Source organism: Manihot esculenta, chromosome 5 (genome assembly GCF_001659605.2).
Source record: "Manihot esculenta cultivar AM560-2 chromosome 5, M.esculenta_v8, whole genome shotgun sequence".
In the NCBI taxonomy this organism is placed as follows: Eukaryota; Viridiplantae; Streptophyta; class Magnoliopsida; order Malpighiales; family Euphorbiaceae; genus Manihot; species Manihot esculenta.
Genome location: NC_035165.2, coordinates 5488397 through 5507703, shown reverse-complemented (window position 1 = coordinate 5507703; position 19307 = coordinate 5488397). Strand labels below are relative to the sequence as shown.

The following is a 19307-nucleotide window of genomic DNA, read 5'->3' as shown; positions in this document are numbered from 1 at the left end:
ATATAAACCGGTGACCATCGAGCTTGCTCGATCCAGAAACAAAGAAGCCTGACGGTCCCGGTCTAAGGAGACTATTGCTTTCTGTTTCTTCTCTCTCGTTTTTGAGAACAGACAATACATCTCTCATAATATTAAGTTATTCAACATTATTTAAGAAAAGGATATTGTTTATTCTAAAAAAAAAAGAATAGTGTTGGATAATAATTATTAAATATCTAATTTTTATAGAAACTATTAAAAATTTATATAATAGAGAATTATTTTTAATTTATATAAGAGATATTTATTTTTTAGTGTCGGAGTATTGTAATCGTTAATAAGTTAATTTTTATATTTTTAAAAATTTATTAAAATATTATTATATTTTTTTAATAAAATAATTATTTTATTTTTTTATTAAAAATAAATTAAAAATAAATAAAAAATAAGAGAAAAATTTTTTAAAATTTAATTTAATTTTTAAATAAACTCTTTTATTTAATTTTTAAATATTTTTATTATTAATAAATTAATTTTTTTATTTTTTTAAATATATCAAAACGTTTTTATTTTTTCTTTTTCTTTAATAAAATATTTTTTTATAAAAAATCACTTTTTTAAAAAAAAAAAGAAAAAAAATTATCTTCTCTTCATCCTTAAAAGAAGAATAATATGAGAAGAAGAAAATTTTTTTAAATTTTTACTATATTTTTAATAATAAAAATAAATTAAAAATTATTTTATTAAATTTTATTAATTTATTAATAACGTTATTTTTTTTTGTTTTGTTTTGAAAGCAATAACGATAATATTTATAAATTAAATAATAATGTTTCGTTGTATAATTTAAAATTAAAATATAAAAGCAAAGGTGAAGTATACGCGCTGGAAGCCGCCCTGAAAATGAAATCCGAGGTAAATAAAGACGACTCTCGCATTCTTTGTCTGTCTTCTGGTTAGATTATTTATTTATTATTATTTTTTAATTAGGAGGCCTCTGGTTAGATCGGTCCGCTTATATGTGAACTTAGAAATAATAATTATTTTTATTAGAAAGAGAAAATGAAAAAGAAAAGGAAAGGAAAAATAAAATAACGGAAAAAAAAACGCGGCCGCTGTATACACCAAAAACCAGAGAGGGAGACTCTTCCTGCTAATCGATTCCAGCTACAGAGATCGCACCAAAGCAACTCCAAACCTTCAGGTCCCAGAAATCATTCGGGTTTTGACGAAGATCTTTTTATTTAAATTGCTTTAGTTTCTGGAATTTAAATATCCAATCTCTGGGTCGGTGGCATCAATTTGGATTTTGTGATCGGGTCCGATTTTGATCGTTACATTGGTAATCTCCGGTGGGTTTTGGTAAATGGGTCAGGTCCGGTTTTATGTTTGGATTTGCGAAGGGAGAGGTCTAAGTTTGCAAGCTTGATTGGTTGTCCCTCTAACATTAGTATATTCTTGTTTGATGATTGCTTTGGAGACGAGGGATGCGAGAAAGGAGCTAGGGTTAGGGTTTGGCGTCGGGAGAGAGATGGAGGACACTGAGCTTGAAGAAGGGGAGGCTTGCTCGGAACATAACAACAACGATGATGATTATGAAGCAAGCATGGACCCAGATATTGCTCTCTCTTACATTGTAAGAATTGTTTTCTTCGCCATCATAAATAAGCTTGATAAGTAATTCTTCTTTTCTTCATGGAATCACTTTTGGCTGTGTTAGATATCATATAAATGTGAACTTTTTTCTTTCCCTTCATTTTTTTGGTTGAGGGTATATTTAGATCAGAGCTGTGAGTATTAATGGGATTTTGAGTCTTGGTTTTGATTGATGACAATTCTGAGTATCATTGATTAATATGTTATTGCTGTTGAACACGCTAAAAGGACTGGAAATTATGCATTGCATTCTGAATGTGTTGGATATGGAAACAAAGTCCTTAGCAGAAAGTTTCATTTCAGTGCTAGAGGTTTTGTTAGTTGTGGGAGCATTGACATGGTTTGGTCACGTCGAACTTAGACTCCACGTGGAATGTGATAAATTAGCGATAGAATGAGCGTGGAGGAAAAGGGGGAGACTTATAAATGACTGGGAAGTATCAAAAGATTTATAATTTTTGAATACTGAAGTGGAACTGGTTTCAAAGAAATCTGGATGGTGAAAAAGAACATATATGGATGATACAAACTAGTTTGGGATTGAGGTTTAGTTGTTGTCGTAGATCTACCATATAGATAGAGAGTATATGTAATTATGTATTTTGGTTTACTAGTTTATAATGACATAATGCGCTGATTCAGGTGATTAGCTAGTGTGAAGTGCTGATCCAGGATTCAATTATCAAGTCTGAAGACTGAAGAGATTGAGCCTGTAATTAGTTGGTTAAGGTTCATGAATTGTGCTTGTATGGATTGTGTGAAACTTAGAAGTTTTTAAATCATGAGGCATCTTGGAAATTTTAGCATTCTTGTCAGGCTTTGTCAAATCTTCAATATTGAAATTTGAATTGCAGTCTTCTGAACTTGGACTCCTAGAATTGAGACTTGAGAACTAGCATCTTTAGCTCTCATAAATTGTGTTTATGAAACATGAATGCTCTTGAAGTTGTAGTAGCTAGTCATACAAGCACAACATTTAATATCAATTCTAGTTTCTCATTTAATGTGTTGTGCAATCGTCCTCTTTCAGTATTTCTCCGTCATAATTTTTATATCTGCCAAGTGCAAAGTTCTTCCTCAAGATAGGTAATTACTACTTTTTCCTTTGAACTTTTGAAGGATGAGAAACTTCAGGATGTCCTGGGACACTTTCAGAAAGATTTTGAAGGTGGAGTTTCAGCAGAGAATTTGGGTAAGTTAAAACAGCAGAAATATATATTGGAGCACCCCTTCTCCCCTTGTCTGATATTGATTATCTTGGGCTTTACATTTCAAACAGGGGCCAAGTTTGGTGGTTATGGTTCATTTTTACCTACCTATCGGCGTTCTCCTGTTTGGTCTCACCCGAGAACTCCAAAAATTCAGCACTACAACTCTCCTAGATCTCCAAACAATTCGCAACTGGAGGTAGATATGGTTTCAGTATTGGGCATATTATTGTTCATGATTTGTTGAACCAAATTTTTGTTGATTTTGGAGTTTATAGAGCTATGTATATATGTTTCTTAAATAGGGTAGCTGTCGTGGCTCAGTTTCTTCATCGGCTGTGCCTCAATCAGTAAAACTTGAACCTGTTTCTTCTGGTGCAACTTCACTGGCTACATCAAAAGCATCTTCCTCCATGCTTGTCTCAGTTAAACAGGAAGGAGGCATGTTGACCACTAATATAGCTAAGGAACATGCTCTGAGATATGAATTAGTAAACCGAAAATCTACTAATTTACCAGATCACAAAATGTTGAAGGTTCGAATCAAAGTGGGTTCTGATAATTTGTCGACACAAAAAAATGCTGCAATCTATAGTGGTCTTGGCCTTGATGTGTCACCATCTTCATCACTGGATGACAGTCCCTCTGGAAGTGAAGGGATTTCTCATGGACCTCAAGATTCTCCATTTGAATCTCCAGCTCATATTCTTCAGGTAATTTGTCTTCCTACAATTTTCTAGCCTATAATTTTCTTTTTCTATTTTTGTTTGAAGTAATCACAATGTGTTTATTTTGATGTTGTGTTGGAGCAGATAATGACTTCATTTCCAATTCATGGGTATTTATTGCTATCTCCTCTTCCTGGTGATTTAATTCACTTGATAGAAAAGGAAAAGCTTCATAAAGGCAGTGGATCCTTGCATGCCCGTACAGTTGACGTAGAAAGTTCTGGCATTACAGTTGTTGGGTCTGATTCTATAAAAGGTGATGGAAAAATATTGCGTGAAAAGAAAATAAAGTCACTAGAGAGAAATGAAATATCGTCAGAATTAAAAAGCGGAAGTAATAAGGATTGTCTATGTCGTATTGATGCTTTGCCAAAGATGATAGACCTTGACACTTTGGCCAGTGAGGAATTTGTTTCTGACAAGCTAAAGCTTCCTCTTTTCTCCAACTCATCTTCTGTTACTGATGCAGCAAAAGGAATGGGTAGGATATCTTATACATCTAGAGAAGCATACAAGGGTGGAATGAGGGACAAAGGTTCTGATCTAACAAAGGAGGAGCCAGTAGGGCTGTCATATACACATGAGGATGCCGGGTTCGAGAATGCCAAAGCCACTTCAGCTGAAAAGATATGGGATGACAAGAAAGCTAGTTCTCTTGACAGTGTTTCTGTCTACCCTAAGAAAGATGGCAATTGGAAAGGAGAAAAAGCTTGTGCCTCTGTAAAAACTGACTCCAATACATCAAAGGGTCTGAAAGTTGTAAGCTCTGAACTGACTGACACTCCCAAGCAGAAGGCTGATCTGAAAGGCGTATCCCATGAACAGGAAGCTTCCAAGGTTCCTTCTGGAAAGGAGCATTCATCTTCTGAGGGGAAAAAGAAACTAAAAGATAGCTTGACAGGTGGCTCTTCTTTGGTGCTCAAAAATAAGAAAAGCAATAATGAGGATGACTGCCCTAAAGGGGAGTTGAAAGACTCAAACTCACAAAAGAATACTGCAAAATCTGGGGATAGGTATAGAGATTTTTTTGGGGATATTGAACTAGATCAAGAAGAAAAACAGATGAGTCCATTGGAAAGGAGTTTTGAAGATAGGCAGAAGGATTCTGACATGGGTGAAAAAGTTTCACGTTTCTCTAATAATGTATTAAATGAGAGATCAAGTGGTAAGAAAACTGATAAGCTGTCAATGTCTGATATGCATCTTAAAACAGCTTTGAGAGTTGGTCCCTGCTCTGGAAATGGGCCTTCTGATGTTGGTCCTGCTGCAACAGAAGACAATTGGGTCTGTTGTGACAAGTGTCAGAAATGGCGGCTTCTTCCACTTGGTAAAAATCCTAATGATCTACCGGAGAAGTGGCTGTGTAGCATGCTTAATTGGCTGTAAGTTCTATTCCCATATCCATTTAGATTTTATATTTCTGATGGTGCATAACTTGATGAAACAGCCAATGGTTAGAGATAGGCTGAAAGTAACATGTTTGTTGTAATGCATCTCTACTTCTCTCTCTGAAGTTAGTTGTTTCTATTCTAAATGCTTTAGGAATGGTATGAACCGGTGTAGTTTTAGTGAGGAGGAAACAACAAATGCTGTTTTGGCATTGAACCAGATCCCTGCTCCAGTGAGTCAAAATAATCTGCAGATCAATCCAGGTGGAGTTACATCCAAAGTAACCTTAGTTGATGGGCAGCTTGATCAGAACCACCAAGACTTAAGTTTGCATGCCATGCCCAATAGTGGAAAGAAGAAAGCTATCAAAGATGGTTCTGCTCTCTTGCAAAACTCTATAAAGAAGAGTGTACTGTCACCACTGACAAATGGAAGCTTAAATGATGTGAACCAACCTATGGTAACTGAACCTGATCTTCTTAGACTAAGCAAGTCTACTGACTTGGCTGCAGAGAAGTATAAACATAAGCAGAAAGAGAAGCATAAAGTACTTGACAACTGTTCTGATGGAGGTATCGTATTTGAAATGGTTTTTCTGTTGAGCCTCTTGAAATTACACTTGTTGGAGTATAAAATTTACATTGTTGATAAACATGCACACAGGTGATACTAGGAAATCAAAGATGAAAGGCAAAAGGGACCTTGAGCAAGATTTATTCAGGGCCTCCAAGAAAATCAGGACTGAAAGTTTGCAAAAAGATTCGGTGTCTGATCATGTAAACATTGAAAAGGTAGGTCCTAGTTCAAGTAACGATCTGCCTAACAACAGCGGCCACACTTCTTCTAAGGATCATGTGCTAGTTCCTGCTAGAAAACCAAAAGATGAGGTTCTGGTTTCCATGGATGATGAGCCCATGGATTTAGAAATTGAAAAAAAGAGGAAAGTAAAGGGAAGTCTTGATTCTCAAGCTAATCCACGTACCCTCTCAAATACAGGGCATAATCTCCAGGAAAGCAGGATCCTGGCTAAGGAGGAGTTCAGTGAGAATGAGTACAGGAAAGAGAAGAAAGCCAGGACATCCAGGTCTGATGGAAAGGAGTCCAGTGCAAGTAAAAGCAATAGTAAATCGGACAAAAAAAATAGTCACAGAAAAAACCGGCAACTAGGACAAGATGTTGGGAATACTGTGTCTCAACAGAGCTTGGAGGGTGTGGATCCTTTGAAAAGGGATTTTGGATCTCGACATCCTTCTGTGGCAGCTACTTCTAGCTCTTCTAAGGTTTCTGGTTCCCACAAATCCAAAGTCAATGTCCCTGACACAAAGGGATCTCCAGTGGAATCAGTTTCTTCATCACCTCTGAGAGTTTCAAAACCAGGTAAGCTTATGATGGTGCAAAGGAACTTCACTGAGAAAATTGACTCCACTGATGCTGGTTTGTTTGCCCTAGGTGGTCAGAGAAGGTGTGGTGATGCTGAAGATGATGGTGGGAGTGATCAATCTGGGATAGCAAAGAAGGATAAAATTCTTGATGTGGCTCATCATGGTTCCCGCACATCCTCTGTGTTTGATCTTCAGGAAAAAGACTTCAGTCATGTTTCTGGTGGTAAAGCTAAACAGCAGATTGTGCCTTGTCCTGATGTCATGAACACCCACTCTGCAAATGGCGGTGCAGATTACTTAGTCCAAGACACTCAATATCCTGGTGAAACTACATCTTCAGATCGATGTCGCAAAGATGATAGACAACGTGAAAATAATTATCATGTGAATGGTTCCCATCCAAGGAAGACCGAAAAAGGATCCTCTTCAAGATCCAAAGAGAAGAAGAGATGTTTGAATGCTGAACTTGACAATGGTAAAGTTATGGTTTCTGACTCAACTATGGTGCAAGCACCTTCCTATGAAGAGAAACCAATAGATGGTAAAGTTAAGATCGAAGAGAAGTTTGGGTTCAGATCTGATGGAAGTGAGAATAGGTGCATTGATAAAAAGGACTCAACAGGACGATTGTCATGTGAAACTAGTATAAAAGAGAGTCTGTCTAAATTTCATGGACACAATGGTCCTGATAGTAAAGCACATGCTATTTCCAGCCAAGATGCAACCTTTACACCAAAGCAGAGTCTGCCACTTGATTGTGAGGCAGTCTCTGGGAGAGGGAAGTCGCCATCGTTACACTGCCCTCTACCAATTTCTGGGTCTCAGAAAGGAAATGGAGCAAAGATTTCAGTTATTAATGCCTCTGACAGCAATAATGCATCGAAGATGCAGAAACAAATCCGAAAGGTTGATCATGTAAATGGGACTCGTCCAAACAGTTCAAGGGATCCCCTGTCAAATGGGCATAGGGGCAGGGATCTTGATGCCCCAAGTCCAGTTAAAAGGGATTCCTCCAGTCAGGCAGCTACAAATGCACTAAAAGAAGCTAAAAATCTAAAACACCTGGCTGATCGTCTTAAGGTTTTAATTATATCTAGATTTTATATAATTATTTTTCTCTAGTCAACTGCTATTTAGAGTTGGAGATCTTTTATTCTGCAGAACTCTGGGTCAAATGTCGAGAGTACAAAGCTTTATTTTGAGGCTGCCCTCAAGTTTCTTCATGCAGCCTCTCTATTGGAAACTTGCAGCAGTGAGAGTGCCAAAAATGGAGAGATGATACAGTCAATTAAAGTGTACAGCAGCACTGCAAAACTCTGCGAGTAAGTTAATATCTAAGTGTGTGAACTATGAGGGCACTTTGTTGTGTCTAGTAATATTGCAACTTGGTGGCTCTTGTTACTCAAGTTATCACAAATATTTGCAGCAAAAGCTGGAGAATCTAGGTGTTTCTGCTACAATTATGTGTTCCTCAATTGTACTTTACGGAGTTTGATATTTGTGTTCAAATCTCATAAATGATATTCCAGTCAGAGGTTTTGATTAGACCTGAAGCAGGCATGTTTCAGGTGCCACATCAAAACCTCTCAGTCACTTGCCCTCAGCCTCTCAAGTTGTTTTTTTCTTTCTTTCCTTCATCAATTCTAAAACATTTCAGAAATGTTTTGTGCCCTATCTTGCAGTAATTAGTTCGTTTTTCAGTTACCCTAAAGTAGAGATTAACATCTAGGACTGGGGAAAAGCGTAGAAAATGGTCTTCTATAACAATTTCTAATTCTTCCTTCATAGAACAATGGATGATTTTGTTGGTAGATTGTTTTTCTACGTTATCAGCTTGCATAAATGAAATAAGTCGTCAATTTGTTTGTTTCCTCTTATGCCATTTTTGAGATTGTGGCTGGATGTGTGAGATTTTCTTCTGATTTTGCTTTTGTTTGAAACTTACAACTTGCAAGCACACTTTTTGACTTTTGTGTTCCATTACCTTGTTATTTTTATTTTTCTTTTTTCTCTAAGGCTTAAAATTTCTCATCTTTTCATAAAACTTATAATGAACTAGTGCAAAGTAAGATCTTTTTAGAAGTTATGTGGCATTTTATAGTACTGTTAGAACTCTGCTAACAGTGTATTAATCAGAATGGAAAATGGTATTCGTTTGTTGACCTATCCTGTTTGAGTACAGTATTGCATAGGGAATTTTTGCTGGACTTACCATGCATCAGTATCACATGTCCATTTGTCTTGCTTTTTCTTTGACTTTTGTCAACCATGTTTCTGCAAGGTTTATCAGTATATTTTCTCTCATTTAAAGTTATATTATTTCTGTACTGCAACGCTCACACATTAGTTCATTTGTAGTTATCTTGCTGCTGCTTCTACTGAAACTTACCTATATTTTCAGGTTTTGTGCTCATGAATATGAGAAGTCCAAAGACATGGCTGCTGCTGCCCTGGCCTATAAATGCATGGAGGTGGCATACATGAGGGTAATTTATTCTTCACATACCAATGCGAATAAAGATCGACACGAATTGCAGACAGCCCTACATATGATTCCTCCAGGTAATTGAAGTAATTATTTTCCTTCTTTGCAGAATGACGTTCTGTATGCTAGATCATATTTGTTTTAGCATTGTCATTTGGGACCATGTGGCACTTGATTTGAACACTTTCAAGCCAAGTCAGGCTTAAAAATTACCCAATACTCTGTGAACGTAAACAACTTGATTAGTCAAAGTAATATAAGCAACCAACAAAGCCAACAGGCAGCATTCAATAAAAAGTCTCACAATAGGCACAAAAGATAAGAACTGAATATGAGAATTCATGAATAGGCTACTTATATTATTCCAGGGGCAAAATAGTAATTATACATTATCATCGACACAAATTAATACGACAATTCTCACTCTCCCTTGTCAAGGACGGTCTACAAGGAGTGAAGGCACAACTCAAGAACTCTATAGGCCTACGATAGCCAATGGGGTTCAGCTCTCGCTGGTTGCCAACTAGTCACTCCCCTTAAAGAGCCTTAGGAACAAAGTGGCTTATGGCAGGAGGGGACATCAATGTCTCTAAATAAATACTCTAAAAGAAATTACAGATATCTGACACGGCTCTTAGCTTGCTTCTACTTTACACTAATTTATCCCTATATTATTTTTTGAAAACTCTATTGTTGAAAAATTACAATTTTGGTCTTTGAGATTCTAGGAGTCTAAGACTCTTCCCCACTTAAACGGTCGACGTCCTCGTCGACTAAGCTTTTCGGAGGTCTTCAATCTTCTGCTTGGACACTTGATTCTTTATCACACTTGTCGTTGCTGTTGTAGACTCCCTTGTATGTTCTTGCCCAAAATTTGGCGTGTGATTGAACACTTGGTCTTGGATGCTCTGCTCTTTGACGTCGCAATCTTCTGTAAATGTGCCTGGAGGTGAGTACTTCAATCCTCTGCGTGAAATTATACAATGAATTCTGTTGATTGTTGGTTTTGTTGGTTTTGAGTGACGACTAGGCTGTGAAATCTCTACTGCAGGATGTTCTCATCTCATTCACACGCACTGCTCCATAACAAATCTGTTTAGCTGGATGTGATGTTGACTTATCCTGTTTCCTCCTTCACACGTCTCGCCATGCCTACTCTTTAAATGTTGGCGGTCTTCATTATTTATATCTATTGTTTGAACCAATCATACCATAACATATTAGCCGGCGTAAACTCATGCCTCACATAACACCCTGATTTACCTGTAATAGTCTCATAAGAAATATCATTAGTCCCATAAAATAATAATTACTCAAGCAAGTTATCCAAAAAGTAAGTAATAAATTGATAAAAGAGACTCCCTTTGTTATGCCAGTGGCAACACCATAGCCATTGTCTCGTTTTACAAGTGTGTTCCTCAATCCCCTTTGACATTCTTCTTTGTTGGCGCCCTCCCTTTTGTCTCAGTTGGTCTCGTGGGTTCTTTGCCTTATCATGATAAGCACATGACTGAAACCCAACCTTTTTATAACTCTGAGTTATCTCTAGGACTTCATCTATAATCATCATTTTGGACACCACACTCTTATTGTCTGGCTCAGAGATCATATCTTCTGTTATTCTCTAATTATCTTCCATTTTTACTTCGTTGTTGATTGAGTGATTTCTTAGTTTCGTCACAATTGTGGATTCCATTGACACTTGATGCATCTGTAGCTTCTTTAACATTTTCCATAAGTAGCGTTTCGAGTAGAAATCAAATTCTAATCGATATGATAGCTTCTTTAACATTTTCCATAAGTAGCGTTCCGAGTAGAAATCAAATTCTAATCGATATGGTGATCCTCATATCTCCCCCCAAATTTACACGAGCTTCTTTCCATTGTAATTTGAAGGGTTGATTTTAACTTTTTGAAGAGCAAACACGTTTTCCACTATTATGATTGCTTTGTCACTGACACACATCGTTTGACACTCCTTTATCCTTAATCGTCTCTTACCCCTTCACCGTACTTTTCTACGCTTGTATTCTTGAATTCTCCTTGTACTTGATTATGAATTTCAAAAAGTTGATTTCCACATGAACAATAGTAGCATTCTCTTGCCTGTTTATCTGAGGGACACAAACACGATTTGAAACAACCAGAAAATATGTTATGTTCTTACGTTCAATTACTATGAATTTATCTAGTAGGTCACAAGGAATTTGAATTCTCACAACACAAAGATATGCAAAAATATATAGTCTTAAATAACATTACAAGAAATTCAAGAGATACTTATACCAATCCCATTCCTACGATTTCGCACTCTTTCTCTTTCTCCGCTTGCTTTGGTTAGATAGAAAATTGTTTCTGATTGTCATCATATGAAATCATTTTCGCTCTTTTTTGGCACCCATTTTCTGCCTTCTATAAAGTCAGTAACCCTAACTCTTCCTTTATATAGAAATTTCACTTTAAAATCAATATTACTGTATAGCTAGGTATGCCAACCACAAGGAAACAACTTTTTTCAAAAGTTAAGTATCAAGGTTATGTTGTTTACAAAAGGAAATTATAATAGAAAAAGAATAAACTTACACAGGAACTAAAATACCAATGTTCAGTTTTACAATCGATGTTAAGTTTACTCTTGACCCACTTGTGTTAGGTAACTACTGGGCTCTTTTTACTTCATGCCAAACACTCTCTCCAAGGATTTTCACCCATTGAAATGGAGATCAGCTTTGTTGTCTTTGAGAAAATCTATCGTTATTGACACCTCAAATCATCAAGAGGATTCTCATCAAATCTATTTCACCTTTCTAAGTCCCCAGTTGAATGGATACCTCAAGAACCTACTACAATGCTTCATTTATTGAGTTTGACTATCTCATTTTCTCTTGTTTTGTCTTATTGCACCCTTAATCTCGGCCTCGATGTGATTGTACTAACTGCATATTGGTCAACAACCCTAGTACCTGCAATTGCCTCCATTACTTTACCTTGATATTCGTATCTACACGTCTCGATCTTCTCGCAAGCTCATTTCGACTCGTTTTTTTGTTTTTTTTTTCAGCATCCCTTTTTATATCAACATTATAGCTATTGTATCACTCATCGAATTATTTGGAATTACAACGTCCGTGAAAGCCTCTATTGTTGCATCTCCTTTTATATCAGCATTATAGTTATTGTATCACTCATCGGATTATTTGTAATTATAACGTCCGTGAAAGCCTCTACTGTTTCACCCTCTTCAATATTAGCAGTTCGATGTAGTCTTTCACACGAATAGCACTACTATGAAAAAACAAGAATGCATAAGCCCCTATCTGGTTTTCCTCTATCTCTCCACAAGGTCCTTTCACTTCTACATAGGCAATTTGTAGCCTAATGCAGCTTTCTCTATGGAGAGCATTTCACAATGCTTAACGGTTTTACCTTCATAATGTTCCGATTATCAAAATTTTCTTTATCGCCTTCACTTCAGCTTGTTTTGATCAACATACATCATGCCTTATCATGTTTGACAGTTTTGGTGGCTATCCCACTCCCACTTATCACTTAGATTCCTTTGTGTGGGTTGCTAATAATGACCCTAACTGACTAACTCTTGGCTATCACTGGCATTATACAACCCTTCTTCACATCTCTTTAACACTCATTCTTTGTCTTAGGTTTCAACAATTTCTAAAAATCATCCAACCCAATAAGCTCCAACACATCTTTTATGTTACCAATGAGAGATGAAAATTTCACTCGCATACTCTTTCCTTACAAACACAATATTAGAGTTTACCAATTCCCTCGAGAATTTAATATCACATTCTTAGAATAAAATTGAAGTTGCATGTCATCTACACTATATCGTGGATGTGAGTTATACATCCCATTCCATATAATCTCCCTTTCAGCTTCCCATATCGGTAAGTCTTGTTGATCCAACACATGGATACAACTTCCAATCTGTCTACACTAGCAATTTTCAATAGCACCAAAAAATAAATTTATAATGGAGAGAAAATCATTTATCTCCAACACATCACCTGCACCGAGCCAAAATTTATTTTCTAGGCTTTCAATATTGCCTACCTCATAGGCATCTACCTTAGGATTGGCTAGCAACTTTCACCATTGGTTTTAGCTTGGCCTGCTTCATTGGCCCTTTCGTGGGAAGTAGCCTGCAACTCTCGTCATTGCTATTTGATCCTCTAGTTCATTTTCAGAGTAATCCCCATAGGTTTTCCCATGTTGTATTCAATGTTACTGCACAATTCTAGCGGAATACATAGGAGGTCACTACCTCAATTTTATTCAAGGAGGCTACTGCCTCAAATTTATCTCAGGAGGCTACTGCCCCACTTTTATTCGAAGAGGCCACTGCCCCACTTTTGTTCAAGGAGGCCACCGCCCCAAATTCATTCACTTTTATCTCAAGTTCACCCCACCGGATGTCATTTCCAGAAGAGGGATTTTGGGTTGGCTTCACCACAGTGGACTCCCCCTCACTTCCGGACAATTTGGCTATCACAGCCAATAATTGCTCATTTTTCTCTTCTAGCAATACCATGCGCTGATAAACCGTATCAATTTCTAGTGCCATCCCCTCTTGGGTGGAATATGTATTAGACAATGCAGCAAGATCATCAACCCTCCTCTCAAAGGCATCAACACCAAGGTTTTAAATCGCGGTCGCGGCTACGTTCGCGGTCGTGGTCGCGGGTAACGGAAACAGACCTATAACGGCCGTAACGTAACGGTAACGGCCTGGCGCTACGCATATTTTTTAAAAAAATTTGCAAAGTTCATAAATAAAATGATATTGATTAGATTTAATTTAGAACAATATATACAAATGCATAATAAACATAAATATATAAAATATAGATTATTTAACTTAAGTTAAACATCATATAGTTTAAAATAAAAAAAATCAATATAATCTTTATAGATCGAGTAAACTAATAGCTCAAAATATAATTTTAACTCAAAACTAACACTTTAATCCACAAAAACTTACGAAAAAAAAAGGAAAAAAAACAACAATTAAAAACTAAAATAGATAAAATTTAACTAACTTTTTAGAAGAAATAAGCTTGGAAATAGAGTAGTTTATAATGGATCTAAGTTTATATGAGAAATATGCAGGGAAGATTGAAATTTGAAAGAGAAAGGGAAGAGAAAACTTAAAAAATATAGTATTTGAAGCTGCTGAAAAGTGTAGAAACTAATGAAAATGAGAATGGAGCAAAAGATAAAAGATATAAAAAAATTTTAATTATTGGTAACGGCCGTTACCGTTACATAACGGTCGGTAACGGCCGTTACGCCTGCAAATCAGGAAGGGCCGTTATATAACGGGATAACGGGTAACGGCCCCCCCAAAATCCGTTACATAACGGCCGTTACGTAATGTAACGGCCGTTATTTAAAACCATGATCAACACGTACGACCAATTTCGTCATGCTTCCACATTGCTTGTAGATCGTTCGAGCTCTAGTACCAAATATCACGGGCCGTGTTTTGACACTCATTTGTGATCGTACAGCTCTTGATTTGAACGCTTTCAAGTCAAGTCAGCCTTAAGAATCACCCGATTCTCTGTGAATATAAATAATCTGATTAATCAAGATTATATAAATAACCAACGAAGTCAACAGGCAGCATTCAATAAGAAGTCTCACAATAGGCACAAGAGATAAGAATTGAACATTAGAATTCATAAGCATGCTACTTATATTTTTCCAGGAGCAAAATAGTAATTATATATTATTATCGACACAAATCGTTACAATAGTTCTCACCTCCCTTGTAGACAGGGGGACGGCCTACAAAGGCACAACTCAGGAACTACATAGGCATACGGTAGCCAACGGGGCCCAGCCCTTGCTAGTAGCCAACGGGGCCCAGCCCTTGCTAGTGGCCAACTAGTCACTTCCCCTAAACAGCCTTAGGAACAAAGTGGCTTGTGGCAGAAGGAGACATCAATATGTCTTAGATGACATACCCCTAAATAAATACTCTAAAGGGAATTACAGATATCTGACACGGTCCTTAACTTACTTCTATTTTACACTAATTTATCCCTATATTATTTCCCGAAAACTCTATTGTTGAAAAATTATAGTTTTGGTCCCTGAGATTCTAGGACCCTAACACTATATGTCTTCTTCGGATGTATGTTCTATCTAAAATTAAGGTGGCAAAATGGCCATTGTCTTCCATGATCATTAGTAGGTACGGAATTTATCTTCCTTAATCATTAGTAGGTACAAAATTTAGTCATGCATAAATACAAAGTTCCAAAGTAATGCCTTTTCTTTCTTAAAGGGAAGGGAAAAGAGAGGGAGGCGGATATGTCTTGTAGGTTGAAATGCTGCATCCCAAGGATGACGCCTAGTTGAAATATGGACCTAGTGTTTAATGCTTTGATGCCACCAAGTAGCATTTTCTGTCAATGATAGATCTTCAAATGTAATATTGAGTATAAGTATCATTTCCATTTGTCCGTCTTCTTATTTTACAAAGCGGATGTTGGTCCTTGGTAGTGGCAAATGTTCTGAAGGGGCAATTGCAATGTTATGCATTCTTTGATGTATCAGTATCATCTTGCAAGTTTGTATTCTGTCATGGAGGTATTTGATGGTCAAATTAGTCCATGTAGACAATTATTTTCGAATAATTTTCTATTTGGATGTGTTTAAGAAAAAACCTCCTTGATACTAGTACATATTATAATGTATTTTACATTTTACATAATATTTTGCAGATGATTAAACATCTTAATGCCTACATCTTCTCCTTTCTTCCTGCCAACATATTCCCTTTAACTCTGGCTTGTAGCATATTTTGCTGTTTGATGTGCTAAAATAATTGACAAGGCGTCATTCTTCATTGTTGCATTTCCATCAGGTGAGTCTCCTTCTTCTTCTGCATCTGATGTTGATAACTTGCATCACCCTGCAACAGTGGACAAGGGTTTTTTAGCCAAAGCTGTTATTAGCTCTCCTCAAGTTACAGGAAGCCACGTCATTGCTGCACGAAACCGTCCCAATTTTGTGCGGTTGCTCAATTTTGTGAGTATATTTGTATTTCATTAATAAATTTGTATAAATTCTTCCAAATATTTAATGTTGAAAATGAGAATAATGAAGGGCTTTTCCAAAGGGTAAAATTTGAATTTACCTGGTCTTGCCATTCTGATGCTGTAGATGCAAAATCATCATATTTGTTATTTGTTTCATATGCTGTGAAGATTAGTTGTCATCAATGTCCATTTGGTGCCAAGCAAAATATAAAGCTCTGTCAATATTCAGTGTTTATCATTTAAATGATATAAGGTTGCTCCACACCATTATTGCAAGTCTGCTCTATCGGATCCGTATCATCCTATTTATTCATTCTTATGTATCGGCATCATCAAGTGGTATTATTTTGCAGGCTCAGGAAGTAAATTTTGCAATGGAAGCCTCAAGAAAATCCCGGATTGCTTTTGTGGCAGCTAATGGTAGCTTAGGAGAAACCCAACAGAGAGAGGGTATAGCTTCCATTAAAACGGCTCTTGATTTTAATTTCCAAGATGTAGAAGGATTACTACGTCTGGTACGGCTTGCAATTGAAGCTATTACCCGCTAGAGAATCCAGTTGTTTGTTGAGATCGTACCAAAATTTGGGAGGAAATAGAAGAGCCTAGTTATTTGTGGCCTGGTTTCCTCTGTTGCAGTACTTGAGACTTCTGCCGTGTGACTTGTCACAACATCTCACCAGCTCTGTTTTCTGTACATACAGGAAGGATTTGAACTTCTGGGTATATATTTTTTTCATCAGACTTCAGCTGCTTTCTGATGCAGATACGGACCATAATGTTACATCCATTTCAGGATTGGTATCACGGAAATATGACTTCTCAACTTCTACAGAAATGATTGTGAGGTTGTAGAAAGTGGCAGTTTTATGATGCAGCAGGACTGTGGTTGAAGAAATAAGTGAATAAAGTTTGAGAACCTCGACTATAATATGTGTGGGGTTGTAGGATTCTGATACCAGAGTGTGCCGTCTTTCTGATAAATTTTTTGTGCGATGAACATTAGCTGTGATTTTAATTTGCTAGGTACAACATGTTCCGAGACATCCGAAGGATGAGAATTGTAAAATTTGTGCATTTACATGAATCTTAGTTCTACTATCAGAGACTACACTGACTTTCTTGGTACAGGATATCTGTAAAGAGGCCAATTATCTGGCAGTCTCAGGTTGGATGCTGCTCTTGTTTTACTATCTTTTCACTTTTTCTTTTTCTCTTTTTTCATTAAATTACTTCTTTTGTTTTGGTTTATGGTCGGCTTACTTGTGTATTTGGACTTCTTTATTTCTGCAGGTTGTCTTCAGGATGTTCTGACAATTCGGTTAGAACAAAATTTTCTTTGTTAACGTAGACAAGCAGGAAAAAGTTGGAAAAGTTGTATATTCAACAAATAACGGTGCAGCCATGTCAGTTCACTTGCATTGTTTTTTTTTTTTTCAAGAAGGTTTGTGGATTACTGGTAGCTTTGAAGATAATTGGATTGTTTACGAATCTAGCATGAATGCACCTCTAAATCTTTCCTTTTCTCATTGGCAGGGGCTATATGTATGTATACGATCAGGTTAAGCAATAATGTGAGCTTCATTTGTTTTTCTTTTCCCTCTTTTTGGGGTAGGGGTGTAAGCTATATAGCATCAGCCAACACGGAGTAAATAACTGGTAAAACTACCGTTTCTTTATTTTTCTTAGGTAAATACATAATTTGCCAACTCATTTTTTCATGAAAAGTCATTTTACCTCCTCAACTTTTAATTTTATCCTGTTTATTCCTTAGCATGTGATATTTACGCATTGCCAGATCACAGGTTTAAGTTATTCTATAGTTAAAAGTTAAAAGGTGATATGTATAATCTCTCACCCTATAGAGATTAAATTTTGAAAATTATTCAAAATTTAAAAGTTAAAAAGAGTAAATAGGATAAAAATAAAATTAAGGGGAAAATGCCTTTTCATGATTTTACATTTTGGCATTTTCCTTTTAATTAAACTAAGTAGTGAGGTGTGTCCCTTATTGTTTTTTTTATGAAATTGTAATTCTTCTTACTGGAGGAAGCTTTCGTGAATAGCTAGATGAAGCTAGGAAGATCCTTTATGCTTGAGATCTATCCTGGCAATACTGTAATGCTTGTATTACATCATATGATTTTGATGGCAGGCACTCAGGTTAATAATATCCAAAGAATCTCATTCCAGTGGCAGCTGCCTGTGCCTTCTGTGTCTTTCCCAGTGCTTCTAGACCGCAAAAGAGTCAAATTTCCCTGTGGATCTAGCAAGCATTGCTTGCAGTTCTCAAATGATGAGCGATACTTGGCAGAAAGGAAAAAAACAAAAAAGAGGAAATATTGCTTTCAAGTTCAGCAACTGTGGTAGTGTCAGCAGCAGACAAGGCTGGCTTTTGAAACGCATTTTGTCTGGATTATGTATTTCTGCATCTTATTTCAGCCCCTACCCCCATGTTTCCGCTCAAAGACTGCTCATCTACAGAATTGTTCATATTAATTGTAAATTTAGTGACAGGTTGGTTAGATTCTGAATTATTCCTCTCTGGCCTTCTCAGCAAAATATGGAAAAGCAAATGTAACACTTTCTCTCTTACATTACGTGTACAGGAGCAACAGCATTTGTTGAAGTAAGAAAGTTTTGAAAATCGGTTGGTTCATTTTATGGGTTTACTTGCCTTGATGTTGGACCAACAATTCAGAGATGATGATTTGTTTTCTTTTAGTTATATTGTTTAGCTATGATAGAGGTTGTACAATCTCATTCTCTTCATATATTTTTCAATTGTTACGTGGATACTTTTCTTGCAATTATTTTTTTTATTAAACTTAAATAAACAACAAAATTAATGTATGTAAATGGCTACGACACCCAAATTTTCATTGACATTTTAATCTTTTCATATTTAATATTTAAAGATTCATATTTGTAAAAATTATAATTATTTAATTTTTAAACTTTATTAAATGTAACTAGTTAATTCATAAATTTTTTAATATAACCATTAAATTTTTAAAAAATCAAACGCTTATAACTCTCGATTTTCACATATAAATTAAATATCAAATATTAATTAAAAAATTTATTAAATTTTAATTAATATTCTCAACGTTTCATAATTTTTTATTTATTTTTTAACACATCAAAAAATATAATTTTTTTTGTTAATTTTTCAATTATATTCATATTAAATATTATTTAATATTAAGAGATACTTTTGGAGATATTTTTTAAAATAAAATAGAAATTATAATTATAATTTAAAAAAGAAAATGGATGATAATTTTAAAATAATAAAAAAATAAAAAATAAATAAAAATTATGAAATGAAAAGAGCGGAATAAATATGAATGTAATTTAATATATACTTTTATTTGGAATTTTTTATTGAAAATGAAAGAAGTTATTTT

At 35.8% G+C, this 19307-nt stretch overlaps 1 protein-coding gene across 8 annotated transcripts; it reads left to right on the top strand.

Annotated features, from left to right (window-relative positions):
- Window positions 1–1012: 1012 nt before the first annotated feature.
- On the top strand, window positions 1013–18601 carry LOC110615504 (cysteine-tryptophan domain-containing zinc finger protein 7). Of its 8 annotated transcripts, XM_021757376.2 has the most exons (15): window positions 1016–1615; window positions 2755–2827; window positions 2915–3042; window positions 3149–3556; window positions 3656–4953; window positions 5114–5532; window positions 5624–6337; window positions 6410–7422; window positions 7504–7664; window positions 8744–8904; window positions 15726–15889; window positions 16254–17065; window positions 17191–17341; window positions 17434–17556; window positions 18053–18601. In XM_021757376.2, the coding sequence occupies exons 1-12, from the start codon at window positions 1445–1447 to the stop codon at window positions 16446–16448; spliced, it is 4905 nt and encodes a 1634-aa protein (XP_021613068.1). In that variant the 5' UTR covers window positions 1016–1444; the 3' UTR covers window positions 16449–17065; window positions 17191–17341; window positions 17434–17556; window positions 18053–18601. The 8 variants fall into 8 exon arrangements, with proteins under 8 accessions (XP_021613070.1, XP_021613069.1, XP_043812909.1 ...); XM_043956974.1 differs by having other exon boundaries at window positions 1015–1615; window positions 5624–7422; window positions 17191–17303; window positions 17434–17471; XM_043956972.1 differs by having other exon boundaries at window positions 1015–1615; window positions 5624–7422; window positions 17191–17303.
- Window positions 18602–19307: the final 706 nt, after the last annotated feature.

Bases quoted from the DNA above. Each gene is read 5' to 3' on its own strand.
- LOC110615504 (XM_043956974.1), top strand. From the start codon at position 1,445: ATGATTGCTTTGGAGACGAGGGATGCGAGAAAGGAGCTAGGGTTAGGG. The intron at 2,828-2,914 runs GTAAGTTAAAAC...CATTTCAAACAG, and splicing joins AGTTTCAGCAGAGAATTTGG to GGGCCAAGTTTGGTGGTTAT. The intron at 5,533-5,623 runs GTATCGTATTTG...ACATGCACACAG, and splicing joins TGACAACTGTTCTGATGGAG to GTGATACTAGGAAATCAAAG.